The 26,281-nt window shown below is 41.2% G+C and overlaps 1 protein-coding gene across 4 annotated transcripts in view; it reads left to right on the top strand.

The window, feature by feature from the left end:
- The window catches only part of SPSB4 (splA/ryanodine receptor domain and SOCS box containing 4), a 97,636-nt gene that overhangs the window by 18,254 nt on the left and 53,101 nt on the right, over window positions 1-26,281 (top strand). For all 4 annotated transcript variants that reach the window (XR_010884973.1, XM_067301472.1, XM_067301474.1 and 1 more), the window contains exon 2: window positions 6,517-7,373. Coding sequence is in view for 3 of the 4 variants with exons in the window: in XM_067301472.1 (XP_067157573.1) it covers window positions 6,680-7,373 (694 nt within the window). In the remaining variant the exon portion in view is untranslated. The remainder of the gene's footprint in view (window positions 1-6,516; window positions 7,374-26,281) is intronic.

The following is a 26,281-nucleotide window of genomic DNA, read 5'->3' on the forward strand; positions in this document are numbered from 1 at the left end:
AAAAATCTGTTTATGGAATGGAAATGTTGCTTGTCATCTTCCACATTTCTTCAGAAAGTACTTGTTTACATCTAAAACAAACTTTCAGTGCCAGAGGTTCGATTCCCAGAAACACATGCAGAGGCACAGAAGGCTTAAAAAAGAATGGAAACCCCAAACCAGCTACAGTTCCGAAGTACAGTAGATGGAAGTACTTAAAAATATACATAGCACTATTCATAGCTCCTCAAGATTCTTTCAGAATTCTTCATCATATGACTAAATTACCTGCTGACTCTGGTGCATGCAGTGTGGTATTTCAGATTATTCTAATTCCAAGCATCTAAATACACAGTCTATTTTAATAACAAGCTTAAATTCATGTGCTTATCTTGAATTTTGAAACAATTACATTTTTGTAACATTATAGAACAAGTTAGCCTTTATGGAGGAATGTCCTTGGGATTTTCATGATTTGCATTCCTTTAGGAATTGCGGAAGTCATGACTTTGTGCTGCAGTGTTCATCCCACATGTTAAATGTCATTTGCTAAGTGTGCATGCAGTATAAAATTTTATCTGTAGCACAGGGTAGTTTAGAGTATCCAAGCATTCTTGGCTGGTGCGCTGTTACTGTATATTCCCAGTTTGACAGAGGAAGCCAACATTGTTCAAAATACACGGTAAATCAACCGTGTTGGATACCAGGATCTACAGTTAAAACCAAGCTGGCCAGTCTTTTTAGGGTGCCAAGAATATGTTTAATTCATTGTCACCCTCAAAACAGTGTTGTCATAGTTACATAGCTGTTTGCACACTGGGAATGTAGTTGATAGACCCTGGCCTTGTGCCTGTACGTTCTCTGGGTGGAGTTAAAACTGCTTGTTCTTAAACTTATAAAACCTTCTTCATCAACTTGCACAGCAGGACCCGTGTTTCTCTTCTTCATATTCCTCCAATAGAGACACTTTAACTGGGGTAGTTTCAGACTACTCAACCACTTACCGTTGGTTGTGTTCAAGCAGCTGGGGCATGAAGGACTTGTGTGCCCATGGTGCAGAGCTGGGAGTTCAGGAGCTTCTGTTGCAGCTCTGGTATCAGTCAGGAGCCCTCGTTCCCTGGCAGCAACGCCAGTGTTTGCAGGCAAAAAGAGGACGTGGCAGTGAGGTTGCAGGAAAGGCAACCCAACTAGGCTCAGTAGCAAAAAGACTGGAAATTACTGTGTAATATTTTTTATATGATTATAATTTATTTCGGCCGTAATGTAAGTTTGGAATGCTTGTAGACAGTAGTCACCTTCCCCACTTTTTCCAATGGATGATTTCATTAATCGGTACCATTAGCTTGGCCTCATCTGTCGTCTTTTCACTTATTTTAAGTAAGTGTCAATTTAGTGGAATTAACCTAAGTCTTAGCATGTTCTTACTGTAGTTTTGAATTGCATTTCTGTGGTGTCATTTATCATATGTGTTTTTCAAGTTTTGTTCATGTCTAGTTCATGGTAATCGAAAGGGAAATGCAACTGCAAATGCAGAAAATAATTTGTAGAAAGCACATTTCTTTGATCAGCAGTTACCTTCTACTGGTGCCAATATACTGAGTTGTTTAAAAAATGCACCCTATTTAATTACAGTAAAGTGGTATCTCAGCAAGCCTTTTCTTTTTTATGGTAAGTATAATTTCTGTTTTTATTGTGAATAACTTCTCTAAATATTTTGGCAGTCTGCATGAGGACACTAAGTGAAGTTGACATGCTTTTCCTGTTTGGAGTTGGCTTGTTCTTGTGCAGTATTCTAATATAATCATCATATCCTGACAAAGTGTGGCATGAATGTGAAACCATGAGACAGAAATAATTTAGGTTACAGAAACTAGCAGTCTTCTCAACCATAGGCTTCCAGTCGCTAAAGGACTGTACTGACATGGTCCTTTTTCTCTTCCTGTGAAAGTACTACTTCTCCCCACTCCCAAATATGTTTCATCCCAGGAATAACTGATTTGTTGTTTCAATTTGCTGATTCAATTTGCTGTTTCAACTGTAGTCTCTAAACAGATAGAATGGAGAAGTCATGTATTAAGCTGTATTGAAATATTTTCTGATTTCCTGAATGCTGTGGTGGTTTGAAATTACTGGAGAAGCAAAACCCTGGAAAAACATTTGAAGCAAAATTATACAGTGAAAATGCATAGTTCATTTAATCTTCGGAATACTTATACATCCAGGTATGATGTTCCTGATACTTGTTACTGACCTTAACTGTGAGAAGATACAAGTAATGAACTGTTTCACTAAGTAGCAAAAGATGACAAAAATCACAGGGGTTGAATCATGGTGCTATGCTTTGAGTTCCTGTAAGTTCTGGAGATGGTGAGAAGGTTTTATAACCAAATATTTCTGTAAATGGATCAAGTAGAACTAATCTGAAAGGAATAATCATCTTCTCCTTTTAGCTCCATCTGCAACTTTTCCTAATCCTATGTGATCTAGCCTTTCCAGTGCTGCAGAGAGGAAGCCAATTTGGAGTACTTTTACCAGATAATTTGATTAAAAACCTCCTTTCCCATCGTGAAGAACATTCTTGGCTTTCCTGACTGGCCCTGGTGTGCACTGGTTGCGTAGGGGGAGCCGCCTGGTGACCTGGACAGTGATGGGGCACGTGTGAGAGAGGTTTCCTAGTCTTCTGTGCTGGAGGTGTGATGTTGCCCTCAGCATCAGGGAGGTGATGTGTGTTGATAGAGGCAGCAGCCCGGTGTCCTCCCAGTGAGTTGTGCTCCTCCAACAGCGGCTCCCGAGGGGGCAGCAGGACAAGGCATCGCCTCTGCCACCGCTCCTTGTGGCTCCTCTTCAGAGGTGGCCTCTGCTGTCTGCTTGGGGTAAATGGACAGGATGCAGACAAGAAAAGGGAGTAATGATTTTGGCTTTGAGACAGGTTGGTCCTCCAAGCGACCGAAGGGACCGTTGTGAGCTAGCAGGAGGACTGTCTGCATGAGTCGCTCCCTGAGGAGCTCCCGTTAAGGTTGCATGTGTTGTGAGTAGAAGGCATGCGTTGCACCCTTCAGTACCTCCTCATGTAAAAAAGTTCTCATGTGAGCTATGCTACGTGACCACAGATCAGAGCTGTTAGAGCACAGCTAGTAAGGGGTTATACAGGTACTGCTGTAGTATAAATGATTAAATGCTGAAGACTTTTCTTTTTTGTTCACCTGTTCAAGTCCACTGATAATTGGATGAAAAAAATGTGGCTATATTTGGCTTTCTAGTAAAAGCTCAAGAACAGCTATCTAGACATACAGAACTAAAAGGCAGAAGAGAGTAGCATGTTACAGTTGGTAGGAGAAATTATTTGGTGAAAGGGACCTTTTGAGTTGCACCACTAATTAGAAACTCTTATAATTTTTAATGCCTCAGTAATTACAAGATTTTGCATTATTGTTCAGTCCTATGTCCATGCAAAGTTTTTTGGTAAAATGCTGCAGTATATCATTAAATTATTTGGTAATGTTCATACATAGACATGAGATTACAAGGGCTTTATCTCTCTGACCAACACTGTAAGATACAGTTTCAAACCAAAATGCTTACCAAGTACGTCCCAGAGTGAGGACCCAGCCATGCTTGTACCAAGGTGCTTATAAAGATGCATTTTACTCCTCTGAATTACCAATCTATTTATTAGTAATCTGTTTATGTTACAATTTGGGGAGCATTAGAAAGAATGTTTCTCTATGGCCTGCCAAGGAAGTCACTGTGGTGCTTATACTCTCTTGGTAGTTTGCCAGGTAAAGCTCTGTGCCAAGTTTAGCTCCTTAGGTGCTCAGGAAGTGATACGTGAGGATGCACTGAGGAGTTCCCCAGCCGTCTCCCCGCCGCCCACCAGCAGCAACGCGGCAATGGTCTTGTGCTTTAAAGAGGAAGTCTTCAGAGGCACCTGAAACTAAATCCTGTACAGAACTCGCCGGGCTCCCTTTGAACGTCTCACGTTTTCCCAGTTTGCGTTCTCTCAAGTTCATAGCAAAAAATGCTTATCCGATGGTATTCACTTCCTGTTGCTCCCTCTATGTATTTTAGTGTCAGTGTTTCATCTCCCCAAGCTTATTAGTGTGGATTAAAGTACTGGACATGCTTCAGTGGGCCAAATCTGCCATCGTACTTCTGAAACAGCATTAGCATTTCAGTTGCGAGTGCTTCTGCAATAGTGGAAATGGCAAGCATCAAGTGAAATACAACTACTGCGTCAACTTCCAGGTTCTTGTTGCATGGTTTGGAAGGGAGGCTCTTTCAAGCTAATCTCACAGAGGGTAATTTTCAAGTTGTGGTGCTCCTTCAGTGAGAAGGAGGAGTTCCTGCGAGGCATTCTGAATCCTTCTGCAAGCATGATACCAGGGTTTTGAGGCTCATGTTTAAATTTCACTTTAAAATGAAAATTGGGTGCAAAGAAGTTGTCGTTTTACATGCAGGTGTGCACATAAACATGCTTGGGAGGGCACTCTGCCTTTCTACCAGAAAATAGTATCTTTTATACGGTAACTTAACTGTCATATGGATTTTTCTTAACTTTTTTCTTTTTTTGTAATGAAAGCTTTGATATAACACAAATGCTGTTTCACTTACTCTCCAATTTTTCCTATACCCCATTTCAAAGTGGTCAGAATTGCGATTTCTCTGACAGGGACACTTTTCATACTTTGCTGCCTGCGTGTGTCTTTCAGATTAATGAATGATCATGGATGTTAACACCAGGTTCACGTTTTCTGTCTCCTGTTGTATATCCTATTGTAGTGGGCTGGGGAGAAATGAGGCTATATTTTAGTGTGCTTTTCTCTGCACTGCAGCTTAACTCTTGAGAAAACTAAATGCGTGCTTATAAATTAGCTCAAGTTTAGAGAAATTTTAAGTGCTGTACAAGTTAAGCTTAAAGACTGTCTTTTGCATGCTGTCCCTATATGGGCAGGTGTTAATAGACATTGGGCAACACTGAAGTGTGTACCTCACAAACTTTCAGTAAGGGATTACTTAATACATGCAGAAAATGCTTTATATGGTATTGACCATTGTAAATAATATAAAGAATTCATTTACTTCTAAAACATGGCTTGTTAGACTGTAAATTCTACAGATGCTCTTTTCACAGATTTCTGTTTTCTCCTTCCATTGGCAATACCTGTTTCTTACTTACATTCTTTCAGAAATGATCTTTGCCGTGTGACAGTATATCCAGGGTAGAAATTCACTTGATGAGCCACCGGTCTGGGGTCTTCTTTATAATGAAGACATTTTTTGCAAGACATTTTTTGCAAGGCATTCATGCTCCTGCCGGTTGTTTGGTGCTTTATGAAAAACAACTGTCCCATAGTCACTTCAAGCTTTTGAGCGTCCGGCAGTTTTTGCTTCTTTTTAAAACGCTTTTTAACTCTGTCAGTAACTAATCGGATTGGGGTCCCCTCAGCTAGGGGAGCATTCCAGGACTTGGATCTGCTTCTGCTAGAAGACAGAAATGTCTGCTGATGCAGATACTTTATTTGATCCCCTGCCAATCACCTACTTGAGTTTATAGGACTTTGTCTTCATTTTTATTCCTTTAGTTCTGCTAGAGGTTTGTTGCTTCCCTTTGCATTCTACCTGAGCTCTAAACGGTGAATGAATAAAACTTTTCCAGGCTGCAAAGGATCTTTCATACGCAGCTTTCTGGGTGGCTTCTGAGCTCTTCTAGCTAAATTGCCATGTTCATCTACAGAAGCTCAGGAATAATGTACTTCAAAATCATGTATTTGCCTGAATGTGTCTTGCTATTACTGTGTCCCAGTCCTTCTCATCAGCTTAATACTTCAATGCAGAGAATGGGGATTAGCCTGCTATCTAGTAGTCTGAAGAACATGCGCTCTGATAGAAGTTCCCCATTAGAAAGGTCTGCCAAGGAACTGAAATTGCCATTCTTCCTTTGTCCTTCAATGCTTCTTATTCCCTCTCCTTCCTTTTTTTTTTTTTTTTTTTTTTTTTTTTAAAGCAATTAAAGTTTGCAAACATTTGCTGTTGGCTGCATTTGTTCTAGTAACATTAGAACATGGAAGCTGAAGCCCTGGATTGCAAGGGTCCAGGCAAGAGAACAGCTTAGAAATAAAATGATGTTCTGATATAGTGCATATTTCTAAGAAAATGAAACTGAAGAGTAAGCGAAAGTGGAGTTACAGCTGAACATTAAGTTTATCCCTGTTCCTGGCGAATAGCATATGCCTTTTTTCAAGACCATTTTGGACCTGGCTAGACAAAATGGGTGGGAGGGCAGAAGGTGGAGAATGTCTGTATCCTATTATGAATAGGAGGAAATTACTGTCTGTAGGCTGAATGCTGGTGGGCTCAGAGTATCCTGCTGGCAGTCTGGTTAGTGTTGTAGGATATTGAACAAAAAGTGGTGAATTGTCAGTTTTTGGTGTTTAAAATAACTACTAGGAATCACAAGAAGTTTTTTAAAAATATACTGTGGGTTTTCTATTGGCTTTCTTGATTTTTTTTAACTGGAAACTTTCTGCTTTCTTTCAGGAGCATTTTTTTCTCTGAGAACTTTGCTGCTAAAAAGCTCCAAACAGGAGAAGTAAATCCAGTCAGCTTGTCAAGTTGCTGGCTCAGTGTAAAAGTGCTTTCATGAGGTAACGTTGGGCCAAAGTCAACTTTTCTTTCTCCTTTGTAAATCTGCAGCCAAGCAATGGGCCAGAAAATCTCAGGGAGCATAAAGTCTGTGGATGTGAGGGAGCCTCCTTACAGGCCTGTTAAACGAGAGCTGAGAGGCCCGGATTTTTGCAAGCCTGCACGACTGGACATGTTATTGGATATGCCCCCTGCCAAGCTGGAGGTCCAATATAAACATGCATGGAACAATGAAGATCGGTCTTTAAATATATTTGTAAAGGAAGATGATAAACTAACCTTTCATAGACACCCAGTTGCCCAAAGCACAGATTGCATCCGGGGCAAAGTTGGCTACACAAGAGGCCTACACGTCTGGCAAATTCACTGGCCCACAAGGCAACGAGGAACTCATGCCGTGGTGGGTGTCTCGACAGCCGAAGCTCCGTTGCATTCTGTGGGATACACGTCGTTGGTTGGTAGCAATAGCGAATCGTGGGGCTGGGATCTAGGACGCAACAAACTTTATCACAATTGTAAAAACCAACCTGGGGTCACGTATCCTGTCTTTTTGGAACCGGATGAGTCTTTTGTACTCCCAGACTCCTTACTGGTGGTTTTGGATATGGATGAAGGGACTCTTAGCTTCATGGTGGATGGACAGTATCTTGGAGTGGCCTTCAGGGGACTAAAAGGGAAAAAACTTTACCCCATAGTCAGTGCAGTTTGGGGGCACTGTGAAATTACAATGAGATACATCAATGGACTTGACCGTAAGTGTTACCAAATTTTTTCATTATGCTATCTTTCAATTTTTTTCATGTTGGATATTTTTTTTCTTTATCTTCCTGTTGTGAAGTAAGTGCACTAGAGGGGATCGGTCCACTGTGGGTAACTTGTATCCCCATAGTTACTGCCCACAACTAAACCCTGTGCATTGTGTCTCATCATGATGGTATGGATTGTATCAAAATATTTTCTGTTCTGAGAATTTTCTATTTTGGCAAGCAGAGTGGTAAGAAATCTGTATCCAAAGAAAGGGAACAGGCTGAGGGGGGGAAAAAAAGTCTTGAGAAACTTCCTGGATGTATTTAACAGCAAAACTCTTGCTTACTTGAGGATATGTTTTATATCTGTGGTTTTCAACCTTCTTTGATTTGTGGATATTATAAAAGTTTCCCATAGTAGTGAAACTCTAACATGGTGTGTGTAAGCATACTTGAATTCAGGCCAGTAGCCTTTCTTTCCACAGTTATCTTTTGAGGACCTTTAGAAGCAGCTGTGGATCCCTAAGAATCTGGGATCTCAGGTTCCCAGGTTTTCTGTTCCTCAGACCAGCTTGGACCCAGTAGACCCACTCTGCTGTATCACAGAGCCAAGAATAGCTGAACCCTGTTAGTCCTGCATGGATTCAGGCATCTTTGCAAATGTATTTCCAGAGCTGAGTGCTACATGGTTTAGCAGAGAGAGGATTCAGTAGCTCTGAACAGTCCCACTGGGTCTACTACTTGCAACTATGCTGAGCTTCAGATGACATCATGTGCAGGCATGAACTCTACATCTGTCTCCCAATACACAGAGTTCCAAAAAAGTAAATAGGTTTGAATAGAGAACTTGACCTAAACTGAACTTCTACAGGCAAGCTGGGGAGCAAGATACGGAGATGGACCAGGAGCTCTGCAAGAGTCAGCTACTGTCTAGGAGGGGACAGATTTAATGGGCCTGTCTGGGCCTAATTTTTCCTCTTGCAAAGACCCTGGAGTGCTTCCAGTTGTAATTCCCAGGGCATCTTTATCCAAGAGCTCTCATTATTCCAGCTGAGTTAACTGTCCTGGTGGCTGGCACAATTAGGCTACCCAGATATGAGGGAGCCGAGAGATTAAGGAGGATGCAGCTGCTCTGTGGGGCCTCCTTTCTCTCCCACTGTGAATTATGGTGTAGAAGGCTGAACAAGGTGATAAGAGGAGCCTTGTTCTTGCTTAATACTGTATCAGCTGAGCTACTGAATGAACTACGCTTGTAAATATTTTAACAAAAATAGATGGCTGAACAAAATTTTTCTTGGTTTTGGGACTTTATGAATGGAACTCAGTCTTTTAAAGAGAAAATAATCTAATAGCAAGTGAACAATACCTCTGCCTTTCAATTAGTAGCTTTTAAAAACCTCTTTAGGTTTGCTATTCTTTTCAGTTATAATGGGATGGCCTATTTTTTTTCCATCAAAATTAATTCTCTGCTCATTAACCATGCCTCTGACATACTAGCCAATGTAAAACCATAATTAAGAATTTGACCTTGTTTAAGATCACCTTTTGATAAACATCTGTAATAGGCACTGGGGGGAAACTTTATCCACAGCATCCTTGCAAGGTTGTTACAGCCAACTGTTAAATGGCAGCCTCGTGAGTAGCCGAGGATCGAAACTATTCTAGATGTTTACTCAGACATTGCGAAGAGTTGTGTGCTAACAGTTTGCTACAGCTTCCCTTTTGCAGGGTGGCGTAGGGGAGCTGCTTTTGGAAACGGAATAGTTCAGTGTGGAAGCAGTTTTCATAATACTGGGAATATCTACCAAGCTAAGCCCAGCCCAGCCGGGCTTGGCCTGCCGCCTCCACAGAAGGAGCTGGTGTGCACTCCTTCTGTGCCCTTCGCTGGGCTGGGAGGTTAAAACAAAAAGGATGTGAATGAGTTTGATAGAAAATATGCGATAAAAGGGGATAAGTAGAGAAGGATAGCTAGCAGCTGTGGTCTGCGAGATGGCAGAGAGAGAAATTCTCTTCCAGTTTCTTGTGGGGGGAGTTTTGTTGAAAAAGACAGGACAGCTTCCTAGACTATCCCCAAGAAAGGCAGGATAGTCATTTTTGAGTGTGTATCTATAGCTAAGAGTAAACTTATGAACTAAACTTCTATATAGGCCTAGGCTAGTCTGATCATGTGAAGAGGAAGTTTAAAACCACTTCGCTGCGAGGCCGTCTGACAGCCTGGCATCACATCCCCTGTTATCACATGTTCACTGATCCATTGCTGTCCTGCAACAAAAACAGCCTCTAGAAACCAAAGGAGCTTGTCTGTCTGGTGCTCTAAAGCAAACCCCTCGTCTCCTCTGCTAGGACCGCTGGTACCCAGGCGCGACGGTGTGCAGCACTGCAGGATTGGTCATAGGACTCCTGTGTTCACCCTTATAGCACTTAATCTTACGTGTTTTTGTCATTGCTTATTCATGTGGAAAAAATCAGAATAGATCTTGAGGCGGTGATGTGTACCTGTTGCACGCACAAATTTAAAGGCATTTAAACGTGCTTAGATATGTGGGGTGGGTTGGTTGGTTGTTTTTAAACCTTACTTCTGGGAAAAAATGAGCATTTGTATCTCGTGCTGCTGATTGCAGCTTTTGGTAGATACGGCAGTAAACTTAGGTGTTCTTGAAATTGTGCTGTCAAAGAGTGAGTTGTAACTTTGCTATTTAATGATTGATTTTGGCTGCTCCGAATGCACATCGTGGTTTGTGCTGGCTGTTTATGCACTGTCTTACAGAGTAAATGGAGGCCTTGACTGCGGGGGTTTCTAGCGTTTTCCGTACTTGCTGTTTAAATAGATGACCTCTGAATATTTAAAGGCCCGTGTATTTCAGTTGCCTAGCAAAGAGTGAGAGTGCTCACAAGAACAGAAGTGAAGGGATCGCATGATGGGCTCGTGAAGCTGCGATGACCTTGCGCTTCTGACGCCGAGGTAGAGATATGCTGTGGACCTGGAAGTGCATTTATTACTGTGCAGGTGGAAGTGTCAGCGAAGGATAAGGCTGCGGGTCTGTTCCAAGGACCTTAGTGCCCTCTCTCCTCTGGATGTTGCTCCTAGAGTAATAGGGTTAAAATGTAGTTCTTCCAGCTGCAACTGATACCTGCTAAAAATGATGAAAACCTCACCCTTTTCCTCCCCTGCAGCAGTGGGAAATTGTGCTCTGTTGGCTCTCTTCTGGAGAGCATCAGCTTTCATCAGTGCTTTGCCCGGCTGGTGGAGGGAACGTGCAGGGAGACAAGGAGCCTGGGCAGACTAAGCAGCTTTTCAGGGATGCTGGAAAAGGCGGGTGGTTGGCAGCTCGCCGTGGTGTTTGCGGGACGCCCGTTGCTCCACCTGCCCCGCCGCCTGCCAAGAGCGCGCGGAGTTGGAGAGCTGCAAGGAGCCGCCCTGGCTGCGTCCCGCTGCCATGGCAGCGGCCCTGGCCCTGGCAGCAGAGGCTCTCGGTGCCCGTCCCGGCCTGCACAAGCCTGGAGTACAAAATGCGGGTTTATACATACCGCGTAATTTTGGAGATGTATTCTGATGGATGCCTCTGGTAAATAGAAAATGATATCTGATATGTTTCTCAGAACAAATGATCAGAGGTTTAAAAATATTTTACCTAAAGTATTTGTACTGGCTTTGAATTGTCTGTATTTATTTATTTATTTTAGAAGCATAGCTATGAAAAGTCCTGGATAGAATAATGTAACTGGTTATCACAGGGTCTCTAGAGACTCAGTGAGGAATTCCACATTCGTTTTCCAAACTGTTTGCAAGTGTTGGATATAAGGAGGAAATTGGGAGGTGAGCAGTGTAACTAGTTTGGGTTTATTGTTTTTTCTGTCAAAGAAAGTGCACTCACTTTAGAGATCTTTGATTTGACCTTTACCAATGGAATGTACTACTTATCCTATTTTTCTTGGAAATTTTAGAGGCAGCTCCACCATTTGTTGGCTGGCAAGAAATGTTAGTGCCTTCTGAATTTAACTACTAGAAAAATATATTTGTATTATATGTAATCACTTCTATAGTTACTTAAATGGGTATCAAATATTATTTTCCTTTATTTTGACAGTCCGTGCTACTCCCCTGTAGTAAGAACTGTCTCTTTTGTAACACACCTGGCTGAACGAAAGAAAGTGCATGCCAGTCTTTTGACTGGGAGTGGACAACTAAAAGTTTCATGTTGGTTAAACTTGTAACATACCTATTTCTGTATAGAAACGTATTTCTTAACAAGTGATGGCGTCTTACTGTTTTGGGTGAGGTGTCTGAGCCTGAAGTAAATTTTGGGAATGGATCAGCATTGTCAGATCTTAACTTTCCCAAGTGTGCTGAACCACGCGTGTGTGGGATTATATTCAGGCAGTTGAAGTAACTACTTTGCTGTTAAAATAGTGATGTGTTTCCTGTTGCAGGAGAAAATAAAAACTTTGAGGATTTTTTTTTTCTTACGGGCAATTTTCTAGAGCAGCAATTCCCAAATCCTTTTTCTGTCTTTTTAAAGCCAAAGTTCAAGCTGGAAGTTGCATTCAATATAAAATGATAGTTTTTGAAAAGTCTTTGACCCATTTGAATTGCTCCTGAATTCAAGCAGTACGTATGCTTTAAAAGAACAACATTGAAAGTTCTGATTTAAAGTCTTCCAAAAACTTCACAAGCTCCTCTGAGAAATAGTGAAACACTATAAAAATGTATGTTGCAGATCATGGCTGATAAATTAGTACTTGTTCATTTAAGCAAAACGGTGGGAAGAGGACATAAGTGCTGCGGTGGGAGACTTGCTCACTGAGTAAGTGGAGTGCAGTGGTGGCTTCTCATCCTTAAACGTGTCTGACAATTGAATAGTCAGTATTTTGAGTTTCAGAAGTGCGTTATGAGTCCAGTTCTGCCCTGTTTTGAACCAGTATTGAAGAAAAAGTAAGACATTGTGCATTATGGGTAATACTAATAACATGGCCCACAGATGCAGGATATGGCAATGCAACTCACAGCTACCAAACTGGGAATTTAACAGCTTCCCAGGCTGAGAACACACAGCGAGGGCTGCAGAAACACTGTGCACTCGGAACTGTGTAATACTACAGAAATGATTGAAACAAAGGCTGTTCCCTGTAACCGAGTGCTGGCAGGATGACTTCTTGAGGAAATTCTGATTTTGTGAGCTGTTTCATGTGCATAAGTCAGCACAGGGCACTCTGGCTAATGCCATGGAGAAACATCTGTAGATGTACGTCAGCACTGGCCTTCTCCGCAGGTCTAAAAAGGCCTTCTGGTATCTCTTTCAATTTTTTTCCTCTTGTAGCCTGCACGCTCTCTTAAAGTGCAATGCAGGTTGCTGCAGCTACTACCTCAGAGACTGAACTGTCTAGCCGGGATATGCTGCCTTCCCAATTAGGGACGCTGTGATGGTGACAGCTTTAGATAAAATTACACGTTGCCAGACTCTTGCCTGAACTCTTGGTTGTTATGAATTTGCATTAAGAAAGTACAAGTCAGTGTTTAAGTGAGCTGAAGTTTTGAAATGGTATGTGAAAGGGAAAAAAAAAAAAAAAAACCCTTGAATTTCATATTACAACATGTTGAGCAGATTGTAATAACAGAAGAATAAAAAATTGCAACCCCACCCCTGATTTATACCTTTCTGGTTCTAAATCCCAAAGCCATTGCTTAGAGATGAGTAAATTTGGCAGGATTTGGGGATAATGCTGCCCAACCAACTGTTCAGCAGTAATGTCTGACATCCAGCTGAGCCGTGTTTTAGCCTTAAAAATTCTTTTGTCTTTTTAAGTTCCAAGAAGAATAACTCATGTTTTGGTTGAAAATATGCTGCAAGATTTTTTTTTTTTAAGAGAAACAATAGTATCCTGATAACTTCCTTATTCCCTTCAAGGTCTTTTCCATTCAGAAGTTAGCCATCTGGCCCAAAACTGGTGTTTTCATAGATCCAAGAATTACGTTTATGAGATGTTTGGGATGTTTCTTGCTTTTATCCTTGAATCTCATGCTTCTGAACATTTTAATTTCAAAATAGTATCTTAAAATTTCTTTTATAGAATAGTACAGTTACTTTGAAATATTCTGTAGCACCTTCATGCAATATTTACGTGGTTTTTTTGCTTTGATTTTTTGTTGTTGGTTTTGTTGGTTTTTTTCCCCCTGCTTAGGTGCCAAAGAGCACTGCTGTAGCTCGATAGCCTCTTGCAGTTCTTGTTCTAGTCCTTGTGCGGCCCGTGTGCAGTTCTTCTGCACAAAGCAACTAAGTCTAGTTGTTTTGGAGTTCAGGGAGCCAGGAACGTATACTTCTAAAAAGAGAAAAAGACTTTACTAACAAATGTAATGCCAGTTTACGGAAAACAGCTGTGTGTGCAAGCTCATATTTTAACCTGCAGATCTTTTTTGGAGTATTCAGTGCTCACCAACAAAGATACCATGGTCTCTGTGAACTGTCACTGCCTACTGACCTGCAGAAGGCTACCTGATGTAGTTCTGTGGTTTGGGTTTTTTTAACGTCTGTAACTATTTACATCCCAAATAAATTTGAAGCACTTAAAATTAGTCTTTGAATGCTGCCGTTTCATCCACAACGCACGAATAGGTGGGTGAAAGCAGTTGTCCAAACAGAAGTTCTGGGGTCCTACTTTACTTGCGAAGGGCCCGTAACGTTGCTGCGGTGCAAACCAAACGGCAGGCGTTTGGAGAACAGAGATCCCGGCGGAGTTTTAGGGTGATGCCTCTATTTCTGTGTAGAGACTCGGGAACAGCGATCCAGGTTTTGGGATTCTGGGCTTCCCCTCCTCCAGCTGTGTCTGGATCCCCCTGGGGCATTGCGGAAGGCCCCAGCTTAAGGCCTGAGTGATTTTCCGACCCTGGGTTGCAGGCGTCCCGTGGGCGCTGGGGCACGGGGGGCTCGTGCCGAGCTCCGGGGCTGAGCACAAAATGACTCTCCTCCTTCCTATTAGTCACAGTTTATTCTCACTCGCGTTGGGCTGTCTGATAACATACCGCACATGTGGATTATAAATGCAGGCTCTTCTCCTCAAAGGCCTTTTAACTATAAAGAAACCTACGTTAAAACTGCAGAATTGTTAACTGCCAGGAGAAATGTGTAATTTCTCACCATACACTCTTTTTCCCCAAATGGTTTTCAACTAGACTTTTTTTAATTGATAAGTCTTTTGTTTATCTAAACCTGTTTGTTTTATGATATGTAAATGATCCATTACTCTGGAGATTGCAGTGGAAATAATGTACTCTGAAAATGCAGTATAATTCTGTCTTGCTAAATCTTGGTGAGAATTTTCCCTGCAGACGTGCCAGCAGAGGATGAAGTGCTAGTAATTAAGCAGCTAATGCTGTGAAAGAGCAATCTTTAGCTTTTGGGATACTTTAACAGGAAGCAGTGTTTTTGCTTTCTACTTTAGGAATCACAGAGCTAATTGTGCCCCCCCCCCCCCCCCGCTGTATAAAGCCATTTCTTGTCCTCTAATCCTAATTTGTTGATGTTTTCTAAAGGATTCTCAGCTTTTTCTCAACAGCTTGACAAAGCTGCTGCTCTTTCTTTCAGTCCTCCAGCTTCTCCCCCCACCCTCAGCTGAGCTTGTCTCTTCTTTTCTGTCAGTGCACTCTACTAATAATTAATTCCCACCTGCCTTTCTTACCCCTGACTTCAGGTAATACAGGTTTTGGGGTTTTGTTACTAAGAATAGAACATTAGGCTGCAGCGTCACTCTTCCAGAGGCAGGAGATTTCAGTTAAGTGTGTGACTTTAACTGTAACAGTGAATGGTCTTTGTAATGGTCTTTTGGGGTGAATATTGGGGGAAAAAATAAATATATATATATTTTTATACATAAAATATAAATATTTAACATTTATTTGTACAAAGTAATGATGATAATGCAGAGACTCATCTGATTATCCCAAGTTGGTAGTAAATAGTTGCTCATAAAACCATGTAGCTAGAAAGGCCATCTCAGGCTCCTGTTTTTTGTAAGATTAACAACGTCTCATCTTACACAACTTTGACCTGTTCTTAACAACCTCTAGTGACAGAGACTACTCAGGCAAAGGTACTTACCACCTTTACAAATAACAGGGTTTTTTACTTACGATCCAGTCTATTTTTTTTGTTTTGCTGCTTAAACCTATTTAATGGGGAATCCAGTTGTCATTGACCTAAAAGATAAGAAGTTGCTAGCATGCTTCAAGTTCAGCAGCTCCTGGGGCAGGGGACCAAGTTTTGGGAGCCCACCACTGTGCTGCGGTCGCTTGGATTCGGAGACGGCTGGGCGAGTTCTTCCAGCTCGCGCTCCTAAAGGGACCGGGGCAGGTGCCGAATCCTGGCTTTGAGAAAAGCCTGCGTTGTTGTCTGCTGTTCAAATGCTTCCACTGATTTCACGTGTTTGGTTTTTAAGAAATGAGAAACTTGGAGAGTAGCGACTGCACTTCTGTTCTCCAAATTCAAGTAAATGTTACTGTAATCTGAAGTCAAGTTAGACTTTGAAAATCACATTTATTACTCTAAAAGAATTATTAAAAAATTGATAGCTTTGCTTAATCCTTTTCTGAATTTGCTGGAGCTGTGATGCTGGAATTACTCAGTAATGTGAACTGATTTTCACAGGTTTAAGTTAGAAATAGAAATTTGGAAAATATGTTTATTTTAGGATTTGCTCTATCTGTATTGCTGTCAGGCACTGTACAGCATAAATTTAAGCTTCAGTGCAAATAATTATGCTTCTGCAATAGATTATCTAGTGATTTATTTATTTTTCTGTCAAAAATGTGTGTGCTTGTGCATGCCATTGGGATATCATTCGCCCAGTATTGAAGGGAGTGGTTTAGAAAATCCCTCTTAGTTTTTGTAGGTAACAGTTCATTTTTAACAGCTTATTCAACAGCCCTATTCTAACTCTTCCCAGTAGTAGAGTCTTTTTGCACACTCTTTCATGCACCTTTTGCTTGATGGGAGGTGGCTGGAAGCATTGCCCTTAGATATTGGTTTGTCCTGAGATTCCTTAGGGCTATTACTTCCCTTTTCTTCTGTGTTACCTGTGCTGATCAAACTGTCCACATACAGATACACAGAAAAAGTATGACTATGACTTAGTCTTTTCCCCTATGCGATATATGCTATTTCCTCCTGGGAACTTTTATAACTTGCAGGGTGGTAACTTTCTTCTGTGGCTTTTGTTGTGAGCTATCTTCATGCAAGTATTTCTTTGTTCATGATGCCAACGTGCTGCTCACATACTTGGTTTAATTTAGTCTTTTGTCAAATGGGGGAGAAAAAGGCACAAAGTCTCTTCAGACATGTCATTCCTTTACAGTTTTATTCATGCTCAGATGTGTTTTTATGGAAAGCCAGGTGGTTTAACCATCATTGCACTAATAGCTAAAAGGGGATCTACTGCCGAAATAAAATTTGGAGAACATCTCATTAATTTCCATGTTTTAGTATTTGAGAATCATTACTTGCTTTTATTCCTTGTTTTGCGAGTAGAGGTGAACCTGTAGGAACGTGCCCAGATGTTGTGTGGGTTTGCTGTGGTTCCTGTAACAACAGCAAATGCGTGCTATTACTTAACATCCATGAACTCTGTTTAATGGATACTGTTCTAATTATACAAGAAAGTTACAGCTACAGTAACCATCAGAGGTTGTAGTATGTTAGGCTACCTTCATAGTTGTAAAACAAGAAGGTTTCTCCATTCCTCCTGCTACCTTTAACTTCTAAGTCTTTTTTCCTCCTTAGATTAGAAAAAAGTTCAAAAAACAAACAAAAAAACAACACTTTTTCCAGTGTGAGATCTCTTTTCATCCTTTGCCCTGTTCATGTTGACTGTGATGCCGTATAATTTCCTCATAAATTATATTTCCCCTTACAATACTGCTTGGTTTGTATCTCTAGCCTTGGAAGCGTCTTCCCTTCTCTAATCACAAGGTCTTCCTGCACGTGGCTTTTCTCTTCTTCCCTTAAAGACAGGGTAGCCTCTCTGTTTGGAGAGGCAGGTAACAGCCCAGTTTCCAGGCTGGGCTTGGAGCAAATTGCACTTTAGAAAGCTGCGAAAACATAAGACAAACCTGATCTTTCTGTAATATACTGTAATGAGTGGCAATTTATATACTGCTCTTCAGAGTATGGCAAAAATCATGTTCTTATTGTAAATCTACAAGGAAGTGTATCTGCAAACAAGCAAGTCTGTAAATGTTGCTGTGTTTTGCAGATAGTTGCACTGAAATTAATGACCCTGCTGCATACTTTCCGGCATAAATAAGAAGAAAGTTGCCCCGACAGTAAAATTATGTTAAAATAATGCTGGGACTGTGAAGTGAAACCCTCTGAAGTTAGTGAACAGCAGAACCGAGTCTGCTTTCTGCAGCCGCCGTCTGAGCTAGGGAGTACGTGTGTTACGGCAGTCTCCAACTACATTGGCTCCTGTTTTATCCAAGGTGGTATGTTTTACTGTAGTAACAGGGGATATGTTCTCCTGAAGGCATTGTTTTGTCAATGTTTTTTCCTTGAATCTTTCCCCCCAGTCCTCTGTGGCTCTGTGAGTTAGTGTGTCTCTTCGTTTCTGTAGACTAGCCGAGGGGGTAGTCCTACAGAGCAAGACGGACCCTGTGTTTTCGGGTTCAGTTTTGTATTAGCTTTTTAAGCTAACTTCTAATAAAGTAGAAGTTCTGCTAGTGATAACAGGATTGGACTAATGCCCCACCTCCAGTTGTGAGATTCCTGTATATGTAGGGAATTTTAATAACTTTAATTTTTCACTTAACTCTTCTGGAATGGGACTGATCAACCAGATTTTTCTTCAGGCCTGGTAGCAAATAAGTATTCAATTTATGTTTAAAAAACCTTTCAACATAAAAAGTGTGAAATGGTATACTTCAAGCTTTAGCGCCGAGTCTGAAGGTTCAGGCAGAGGAAAAGTTACCTGAGAAATTATTGAGAGAACTGAAGTTCGGCTACCAGAATGATGAGGATTCTTTCATGTTTTTAAACATTAATTTTAAATGTTCGTTGATAGTGAAATGCAGAGGGTAAAATGATGGCACCCCTTCTGAGAGGATTTATGTTAGTGATTTGAAATTATTTATTTTCTATAGCATTACAAACGCTGAACAGCATTCAGTATTCCTGTTTGAGTTGCACATCTTCACCGTCGACGCTCATCAGTGTCTGCTGCTACGTGAAGCTGTTCATTAGGAGCGCTGGATAGTTTGGGTGATGCTTGTTCAGGGTAGACTTAAAGTAATTGTGTGCGGTAACTGAGTGGGGCAGGTATCCAGTGGTACCTCATATCAGTAAATCAAAGCTATATCTCTACTTTCCATAGATGTGCCTATGAAAACATGTCATGAATTTGTCGATCTCATATGATGAGTAAGAATATAAGACTATCTTCATGCCTTACGTGAATGTTTCTGTCTTGAACTAAGGAACTTTCACGCCTAGCATATATTCATGGGCTATTTCTAAATAAATAATCCTTTTAGAAATGGTTATTTTTTAGCACTGTTTTGTTTTTTCTTTGTTAGTTTCTTTGCCTCACCAGCTGCCTTTTCCAGGTAGTCTTGATGCTCGCTCTTTGTTAATGACACAGATTGGTGGAGCTCCTGGGCTGCAGACAGGCTTCCGGCATCAGCGTGGCAAAGCCAGTTACATCTTTCCTACCACGGACTGAAAATTCAAGTATGCCTCTAAGCAGCAATCTGGGAATGTTTTATGTATGAAGATCTTATTTACTGAAGGAAGTAAGTTTTCAGATGGATTTTAATTGCTGTTAAGCAAGTAGTGTGGCAGATCTTACCCAAGAGTGTAATAAGGCACCGATCCTGTGCCGAAAAGCGTGGTTTACTCGAGCAGTCCTGCTGTGTTTGTGGGTTGCATCCTTTGCATTCATGTTGTCAGGGGCCGAATGCAGTTTGCAAACAAATTTCTTGTTTGTTTGGCCTAATCTAATGATCCTATTGCAGGAAAGCAATTTGGATGAAACAGAAATGTATGCTGAGCAAGGAAGTAGGGGATACTGAAAAGGATAACTTTGGTTTGAGGGTCACAGTTGCGTTTTCTGAGCATGGCTTTTTTATTTCTGTAGCACACTGCATTTCCATATGGAAATTCATGTTTGCCTGTGTAGTTTGGGCATTAGATTAAAGGAAGACATGCTTCTGCTTTGCAGTAAAAACTATCTGAGAATGTTTAATAATAATCTTCTTGTATGTGTCACTCAATTTTTTTAAAAAGCCTTGATACAGCATCTTGAAGCTTAAAAAAAAAAAAAAAAAAAAAAAAAAAAGTACTTTCCCTACTCTGTGGTTTCGGCTAGCTTGACAGTTAAAGTGTATTTAACCAAAGCAAAGTGATTAGTTCTCTTGGATCTTGGTGCTTTTCAGATGGTGTGTTTGTGTTGTAGCTTTTGGCGCTCTCTTGGAGAGTCTGTAGTGACTCTCCGAAATACATTCTTCTGTCCATCAAAACACTGCATGTGACCGTACCAGTAGTGTGTTTGCACTTTCTGTAATGCAGCGCTTAATGCTTCTAGAGATACTTCTTTTATGAGTCATTCATATTATGTAAAATACACTGTTTGGAGAGGTTTTGTGAAGACCTTTATAAAGGTTAGAAGCATTTTAAAGGTTTATGAATGAATGATTTTTTTTTAATTTAGTGATTTTAATTAATAAATTTTAGTTGTAAAGGTAGCGCAAGTACTCTGAAAATAGCATGTTTTCTGTGACCCCCAAACCTTCTCCCTAGCACGTTGCCCCTGGTGAAAAGTCATCTCCTCTGAGTTTCAGCTGATTTTCGTCGTGCTGCCCGGCCCTCTCGGCGCGTGTAACGTGTGCGCTGCGTGTCTGCTGTTTTAGCTAAAGCAATCGCTGTAACGTAGCGTGTGTGGCTGCAGCGGCGGCGGCATTCCTACCTGCGGTGTGCTTGCCATATGTGCAAACAGTTTGCTGATTTTAGCGGTCCGACCTCTTGGCCTCTGCCTGTATAAACAACCGCAGGCCAAAGTGCAGAGAGATCAGAGGGGAAACTTTAAACATCCGGCCCGATCTGCACTCCATTAAGGACACGTTAGGGTTTGGTTACAGCCAGCCCTTTTGTTCTGCCAAATAATTTGTTCGTAACACATTTGGGAAGCATTCATCTGGCTCACGGCTACTTCAGTGAACTTTTCTTATTTCATTTTACTTAAAGGAAATTTTTAATTGTCTGAACGCTCTCGAGCCCCGTGTTTACTGAAAGGACCAGCTAGCAGGAGGGCAGCGGCCAAGCTGGCGAGGGCCTGGTGCGCTGCGGGTGCCGGGCGGCTGCAGGCCAAGCCGGGGCAGCCGGCGCTTGCAGACCCTTCGCACCTCCCGCTTCTCTGTGCGCTTGCTTTTGCCCTCTTGTTTAGTTATCTCTGTGGACTAATGCTTTCTGCAAAAAGGGGAAAATAATCCAAAGTAATAAGTATTTGGGAGACCTAGCAGTTCTGACATTCATATTTTTGCCTGAAAATGTTACGAATTTTGGCTGCCTTTATTAGAGGTTTGCTCTGGATAAATCTTTTGAGAGACAGTAAGGAAGGCAGCGTTGCGGAGCCAGCATCACAATTCCCACACGTTTAGGCTTGAGTGTATTTTAAATACTAAAGTTGTGGTGTTTTATCATCATCCTGGACAACAATTCTGGAAATGAAACTCTTTCCAAATTGGCTATGTGAACAATTCTCACACATGAATGCAAATGATTTCCTAAGAATTCAGATTTTCCTTTTTCCTAAATCACTCATGCTGAGAAACTTCCAGATTTCCTATGGCCCCCCCCTTTTTTTTTTTTTGAACACCTTTACATCCAGTGTGTGTGTGTGTGTATGCTATAATCATAAAAGTGACTGAAAATAAGTTTGTCATTAGAGCAGAAATGAGATTAAAAAGCAGCAGAACAATAGCTCGGACTTGGAACCGAGCAGGGGTTGGGCCTTTCGCAGCTCTGTGGCGGTGGAGCAGTGGCAGCAGCAGCTCTGTCATTCTGTACTTCTACTTCTCATCCATATGCTATTTCTCCATTTCTTTCTTTATTTATTTATTTCTGGACATATTGAGTCTGGCATGGTGGCGTGGTGTTGAGATACTAGATTTTAGTACTAATCTGATTAGGGGAGTGTATGTGAGATGCTGCACATGAGAATTTTGTGCATGAAAGCATATGAATGAAAAGGAGTTGCAGCAGAAATGTGGCTAGAGCTTGACTATTTGCAGAAGTCTCAAGGTATGCCTGTTTTGGGGGTGAGGGGAAATCCATCCACTTCAAGGGTGCCTCCCTTGCGAAACCTTGCTGCTCTCATTAGGGTTTCCTATTGGGGAATCCCATATTGTGGAAGTAGCCCATTATTTTTTGTATGGTGCTAATTTTGGAGCAGGGAGAACCATGCCGGTGTTGCGGAGGAGGGGTTTCTCAGCAACCTGCTCCAACACGCTGATCATCAAATCCAGGAACTCGAAGTAACCTCTCCTCAGACTAGTCAGCTGGAACCACCGCTCACTTTCTATTCCCCAAATTTCCGTGATCATAGAAACTTACTCAAAATGTAAGTACCAAAAAGAAACTTTTTATATATGAAACATGAGTAGGGATAAAATCTAAATGTCAGTTTTAACATAAATATATTAAACCACTTAGTCCCAGTACTTCTCTGAATTAGTGTAATTGTAATTTAACTGATAGTTACTTTCAGTGTACCTGCTCTAATTTGTAAGGCGTTTTAATAAACCGTAATAGTAAGCATGTTGTATTAAATAAGAAAAGCTTTGCCTCCCCATCCGAAGAATAACAAAATGCCATTTATGTATCAGGTAAAGTTGTCAATTTTCTTCCATGTACTCTGCAAAAACCATCATCTTTGGAAATGTGGGTTTCCAAACTCCACGTGAGCTCTGTTCCTTGCGCGGTATTTACATACGCGCGTTTGCATGCTCAGAGGTCCTCGCTGTGTGTGTTGTCCTATTGCCCCCAGACAGCGTTCTGATTTTCAGGATCTGTGCTAGGATCATGAAGACGACGTTGTTTGCAGGTTGAGGAAGACTACTGTATGGAAATATGAAAAGCAGTTTCTAACTGCATGTTAATAATCTCCAGACAGGAGGAGCCGATCTGGTATTAACACCTGCTGCTTTCCACCACTGCTGGTTATTGCGTACCGAATGTCCCTATTCATCGTTCTTCCTCTGTTACGTGGTCGGTCTCCCTTATAAACAGGCTAAGATGTAGACCCTAAACCTATTATTTTTACCTGTCTTCTAGATCTTTTCCCTCCTCGGTGCACCACTGCCTTTGTAGTGTTGAATTTTTCTGAGAGAGATTAGGCTCTTAAACTAGAGCATTTGTCTACTCTACGTGGTCAGTATTTGAAGCAATACATGAAAATAGGAACTACTCTGCTCCTGAAGCAGGTGAAGGTGGTAATCAAATATTCAGGAATTTGTTCAATAGTGAACAGTACAATCAATGGTGAAGAAAACCCTGTTCATTTCTATAACCAATATGAAAACACGCATTAAGCATGTAAAACTCGTTTGTCAGACTTCTAGGATTAAAATTTTGAGCCAAAAAGGCAGGTGGTAAATCCATTTTCAAACGCTGATCCGATGATAACATCGGGACTGTCGGGGAAGCGCAGCCCGGCGGCGTCTGCGGGGTTCCCCAGGCGCTGCCTCCCCCTGGTCCTCGGCTGCTCCGTAGGGAGGCTTTAACCTCAGGAGTGCTGTGCTGGCCTCGTGGGAGCGCAGGGCTGGAAATCGTCTTTCTCTCATGTTCGCTTTTTTCTTTTTGTTCATCCGTGAATGACGCTGTCTTTATGCCTACAGATTTGAAAAATGATCTCTGCCCAGTTGATTCTGCCAGGGGTTTTGGAGAAACAATATTAAAAATTGGCTTTTGAAGGGGGGAAAAAAACAAAAAATGGCTCTTCAAGGGTTTGGGGTAAGCAGTGTGTCATAAAAATGTAGTTGTGCAGAGCTGTCTTAAAACCTCGACAGATCTAACTTTAAATTAATCCCCTAAATAAACTCTATAAGAAGAAAAAAAAAAAAAAGCTTTCTTTGGCTGTCAAAAAGTAACTAGTTTTGTTTAATGTTGAAAATCATGATAAAACTGATCCAGTTTTAAAGCACTCAGTTAACCTTGTGGATTAAGAAGAAGCCAAAGAGATATGGAGTTTTAGCTTATCAAAAAATAGCCTGGGGGAGGGTGCTGGCTAAATACCCTCTGGAAACCTTCTAACCGCCAGCACAGAGAAATGCCAGTTTTGCTTTCATTTCAGAGTTGGTCTCAGTCACAAGATTTCTTCACTATTTTGTTATTTATTATTCTCTCTTACCCAGAGCAAATGGAGCCTTTTCATATAAGGCCTCATGTTTGTTACTACATGATACTGTCACAGAATGAAATATTCTGGATTAAGCAGGATGAGTTTTGTATTTTTTCCAGCTCTTTATCTGTTTTTAGATAATGACTGCCGTGTTTGGCCACATCATAGCTGGACAAATAAGCCTCTGCTGACCCAACCCAAAGTATCCGTGCCATGTATGGGATGCCCAGAATGAATAAATAGTGTGTGTGTGTGTAAATACACGCACATACATGTATATGTATATATAAATTCATTGTTATTCATGGAGGGACTACTTTGAAATTCTCATATTTCAAAAATATTTCTGAAAAAGTGAACCCAGCTGCTTCATTAAACACATAATTGGTGCAGACAGCAGTCTCTAAAGAAGTTACTGCTCTTTTTTTTTTCTGCTAGGTAATTGTAGTAGGGAATTCAATGCCCTCTAGGCCGCTTCTCCTGCTATCAGTCTCCTGTTGTTTCCTGCCTCACAGGAAAACCTGCTAACAGTAAATGATTTCTAGTTTTAATTAGGTTGACGAGATGCGTGCCCTGAAGTACATTAGAAGGCGCAGTCACTGAGCGTAGCGTCTCTCTAGGCGCTTCCTGGGTGTCCAGAGATTTGCTGTTCAGCAGGGTGTGAGGGCAGGCACGCACGGTCTTCCAGCTCGTTCCTCAAACTTGCGTTAAAACCCGAACTCTCGGGTTGTCTGCATTGCTGCTGGTGGCTTTTACGCTGCTGGCGGCCTGGAGCAGGCGCGGAGCCCCCATCCAGGCAGCTGGCTCGCATGCAGCCTCTGCTCCTCCTGGCTGCTCAGGTGCAACTGGTTCCAGCCTCTGGATTCAATGCAATGACAAAAAAAGCAGTAGAGAGATAGTACAGAGCTCTTATAGGCTCTGTAGCATGAGATTTTTTTTAGCAGCAGTGTACTGTTGGTCCTGAAAGCACTGTTAAGTTGATCCCCTTTTGGCTATTTAGGGACCAGGGATTCATTTTTATTGCATATATACTGCAAAATTGGTATTCAAATGATAATTTTGAACAAAAATAAATGGCAGCAGTAGTGGTCTTGATGAGCGTTTCTCTCCACTACTCATATAGAGAGTTTTCTAGAGTCTTTTCCACCATGCAAATTTGAGTTCAGTCTCTTTTTACTATTGCTCTACAGCTGTGAAACTGGAACTTCCACCACTGGAATGGTGACTTTACAGCATTTTAGTTGGGATTTTTGTGCTCAGACAACAGAAACATTTGTTACTCCCACTGCAGCCTCAGACCTGCTTCTCCAGTGCTTTTCAATTCAACTGATGTTCCAGTTGAGAAAACAAGTTTATTTTCAACTATCTAGTTAACATTATGTGCAATAGATTCCATTACAGAGGGAAGCTTATATGGTTTTTGCTTTTATTGAATCAGACTATAGAGTTAGTGTTCAGATAAAGATTAAATTAAAAATTTAAGAAGAATCTCGGCTTCTGTTATTAGAAACTGTAATAAAGTGTAGAATTATTAGGCAAGTGAATATATATGATGATCATTATAATGGTTTCATGGAGGAGAGTTAATTTAATATTTTTTCAGAGTTCTCTGAAGGTGGTAGCGCATGTGGGAATAAGGGCAATCCACTAGGTTTGGAAAATCCAGATATTTCAGAGAATCTGACAAAAACATCCCTTCCAAAAAGCCTGTAGCCTATTAAAGGTGGGAAAGTTAGTTCTTTAGAGAACTTTTTATAAAGGACAGGAAACAAAAGATAGAAATAAATGGTCAAATTTTAAAATGGAAGGAGATTACAGTAGGGTTCCCAAGGATCTCTGCTGGGATCTACTCTGCTTAATAGGTTAATAATGAACTGAAAAAGAATGTGAATCACGAAGTAATAATTTGTACAAAATTTTTCCAGTTGTATAAATCTACACTGGGCTCCAGGAAGAGTTGCAGAAGACTCTTGCAGTACTTAGTAACTGGGTAATAAAAAGATAGGTGAAATTCAGTGATGGTACATGCCCAATAATGCCTGGTGATGGATAGGGGAGAAGGGAACAAATCTGCCTGTGCCTAGTCCGTGAATCTTAAGAATCATAGATTTTGCACTCAGTGAACTGTTGTGACCTGGAAAGAGATCCTGGAGGCATGGTGAATAATTTTATAAAAATTTCAGTGATAAGTGATCCAAACGTCAAATGCAATGTTGTGAATTGGAACGAAACACAAAACCTTACAATGTTGTTGTCATGTTCGTATCTTGAAGTACTATATGCACATCTGGTCCCTCTCTGTTTCCCTCTTCCCCTTCTCCCCAGTCTTAAAAATAAATAAATAAATATTAAAGTTGGAAATTAACAGGCTGGTTGGAAAGAAACAAGGGCTCCTGTACAAGGAAAGAACTATGCCTTGGAAGAGTAGCCCCGTGGGGTCTGACTGAAGGTGCATCTAGCTCGGTGTCCCCTCTCTTCACCAGTGACAAATACTAGATGGCTCAGGGAGAGTGTGGGTCCTGGGGGAGGATATTTCA

Source organism: Apteryx mantelli, chromosome 9 (genome assembly GCF_036417845.1).
Source record: "Apteryx mantelli isolate bAptMan1 chromosome 9, bAptMan1.hap1, whole genome shotgun sequence".
In the NCBI taxonomy this organism is placed as follows: domain Eukaryota; kingdom Metazoa; phylum Chordata; class Aves; order Apterygiformes; family Apterygidae; genus Apteryx; species Apteryx mantelli.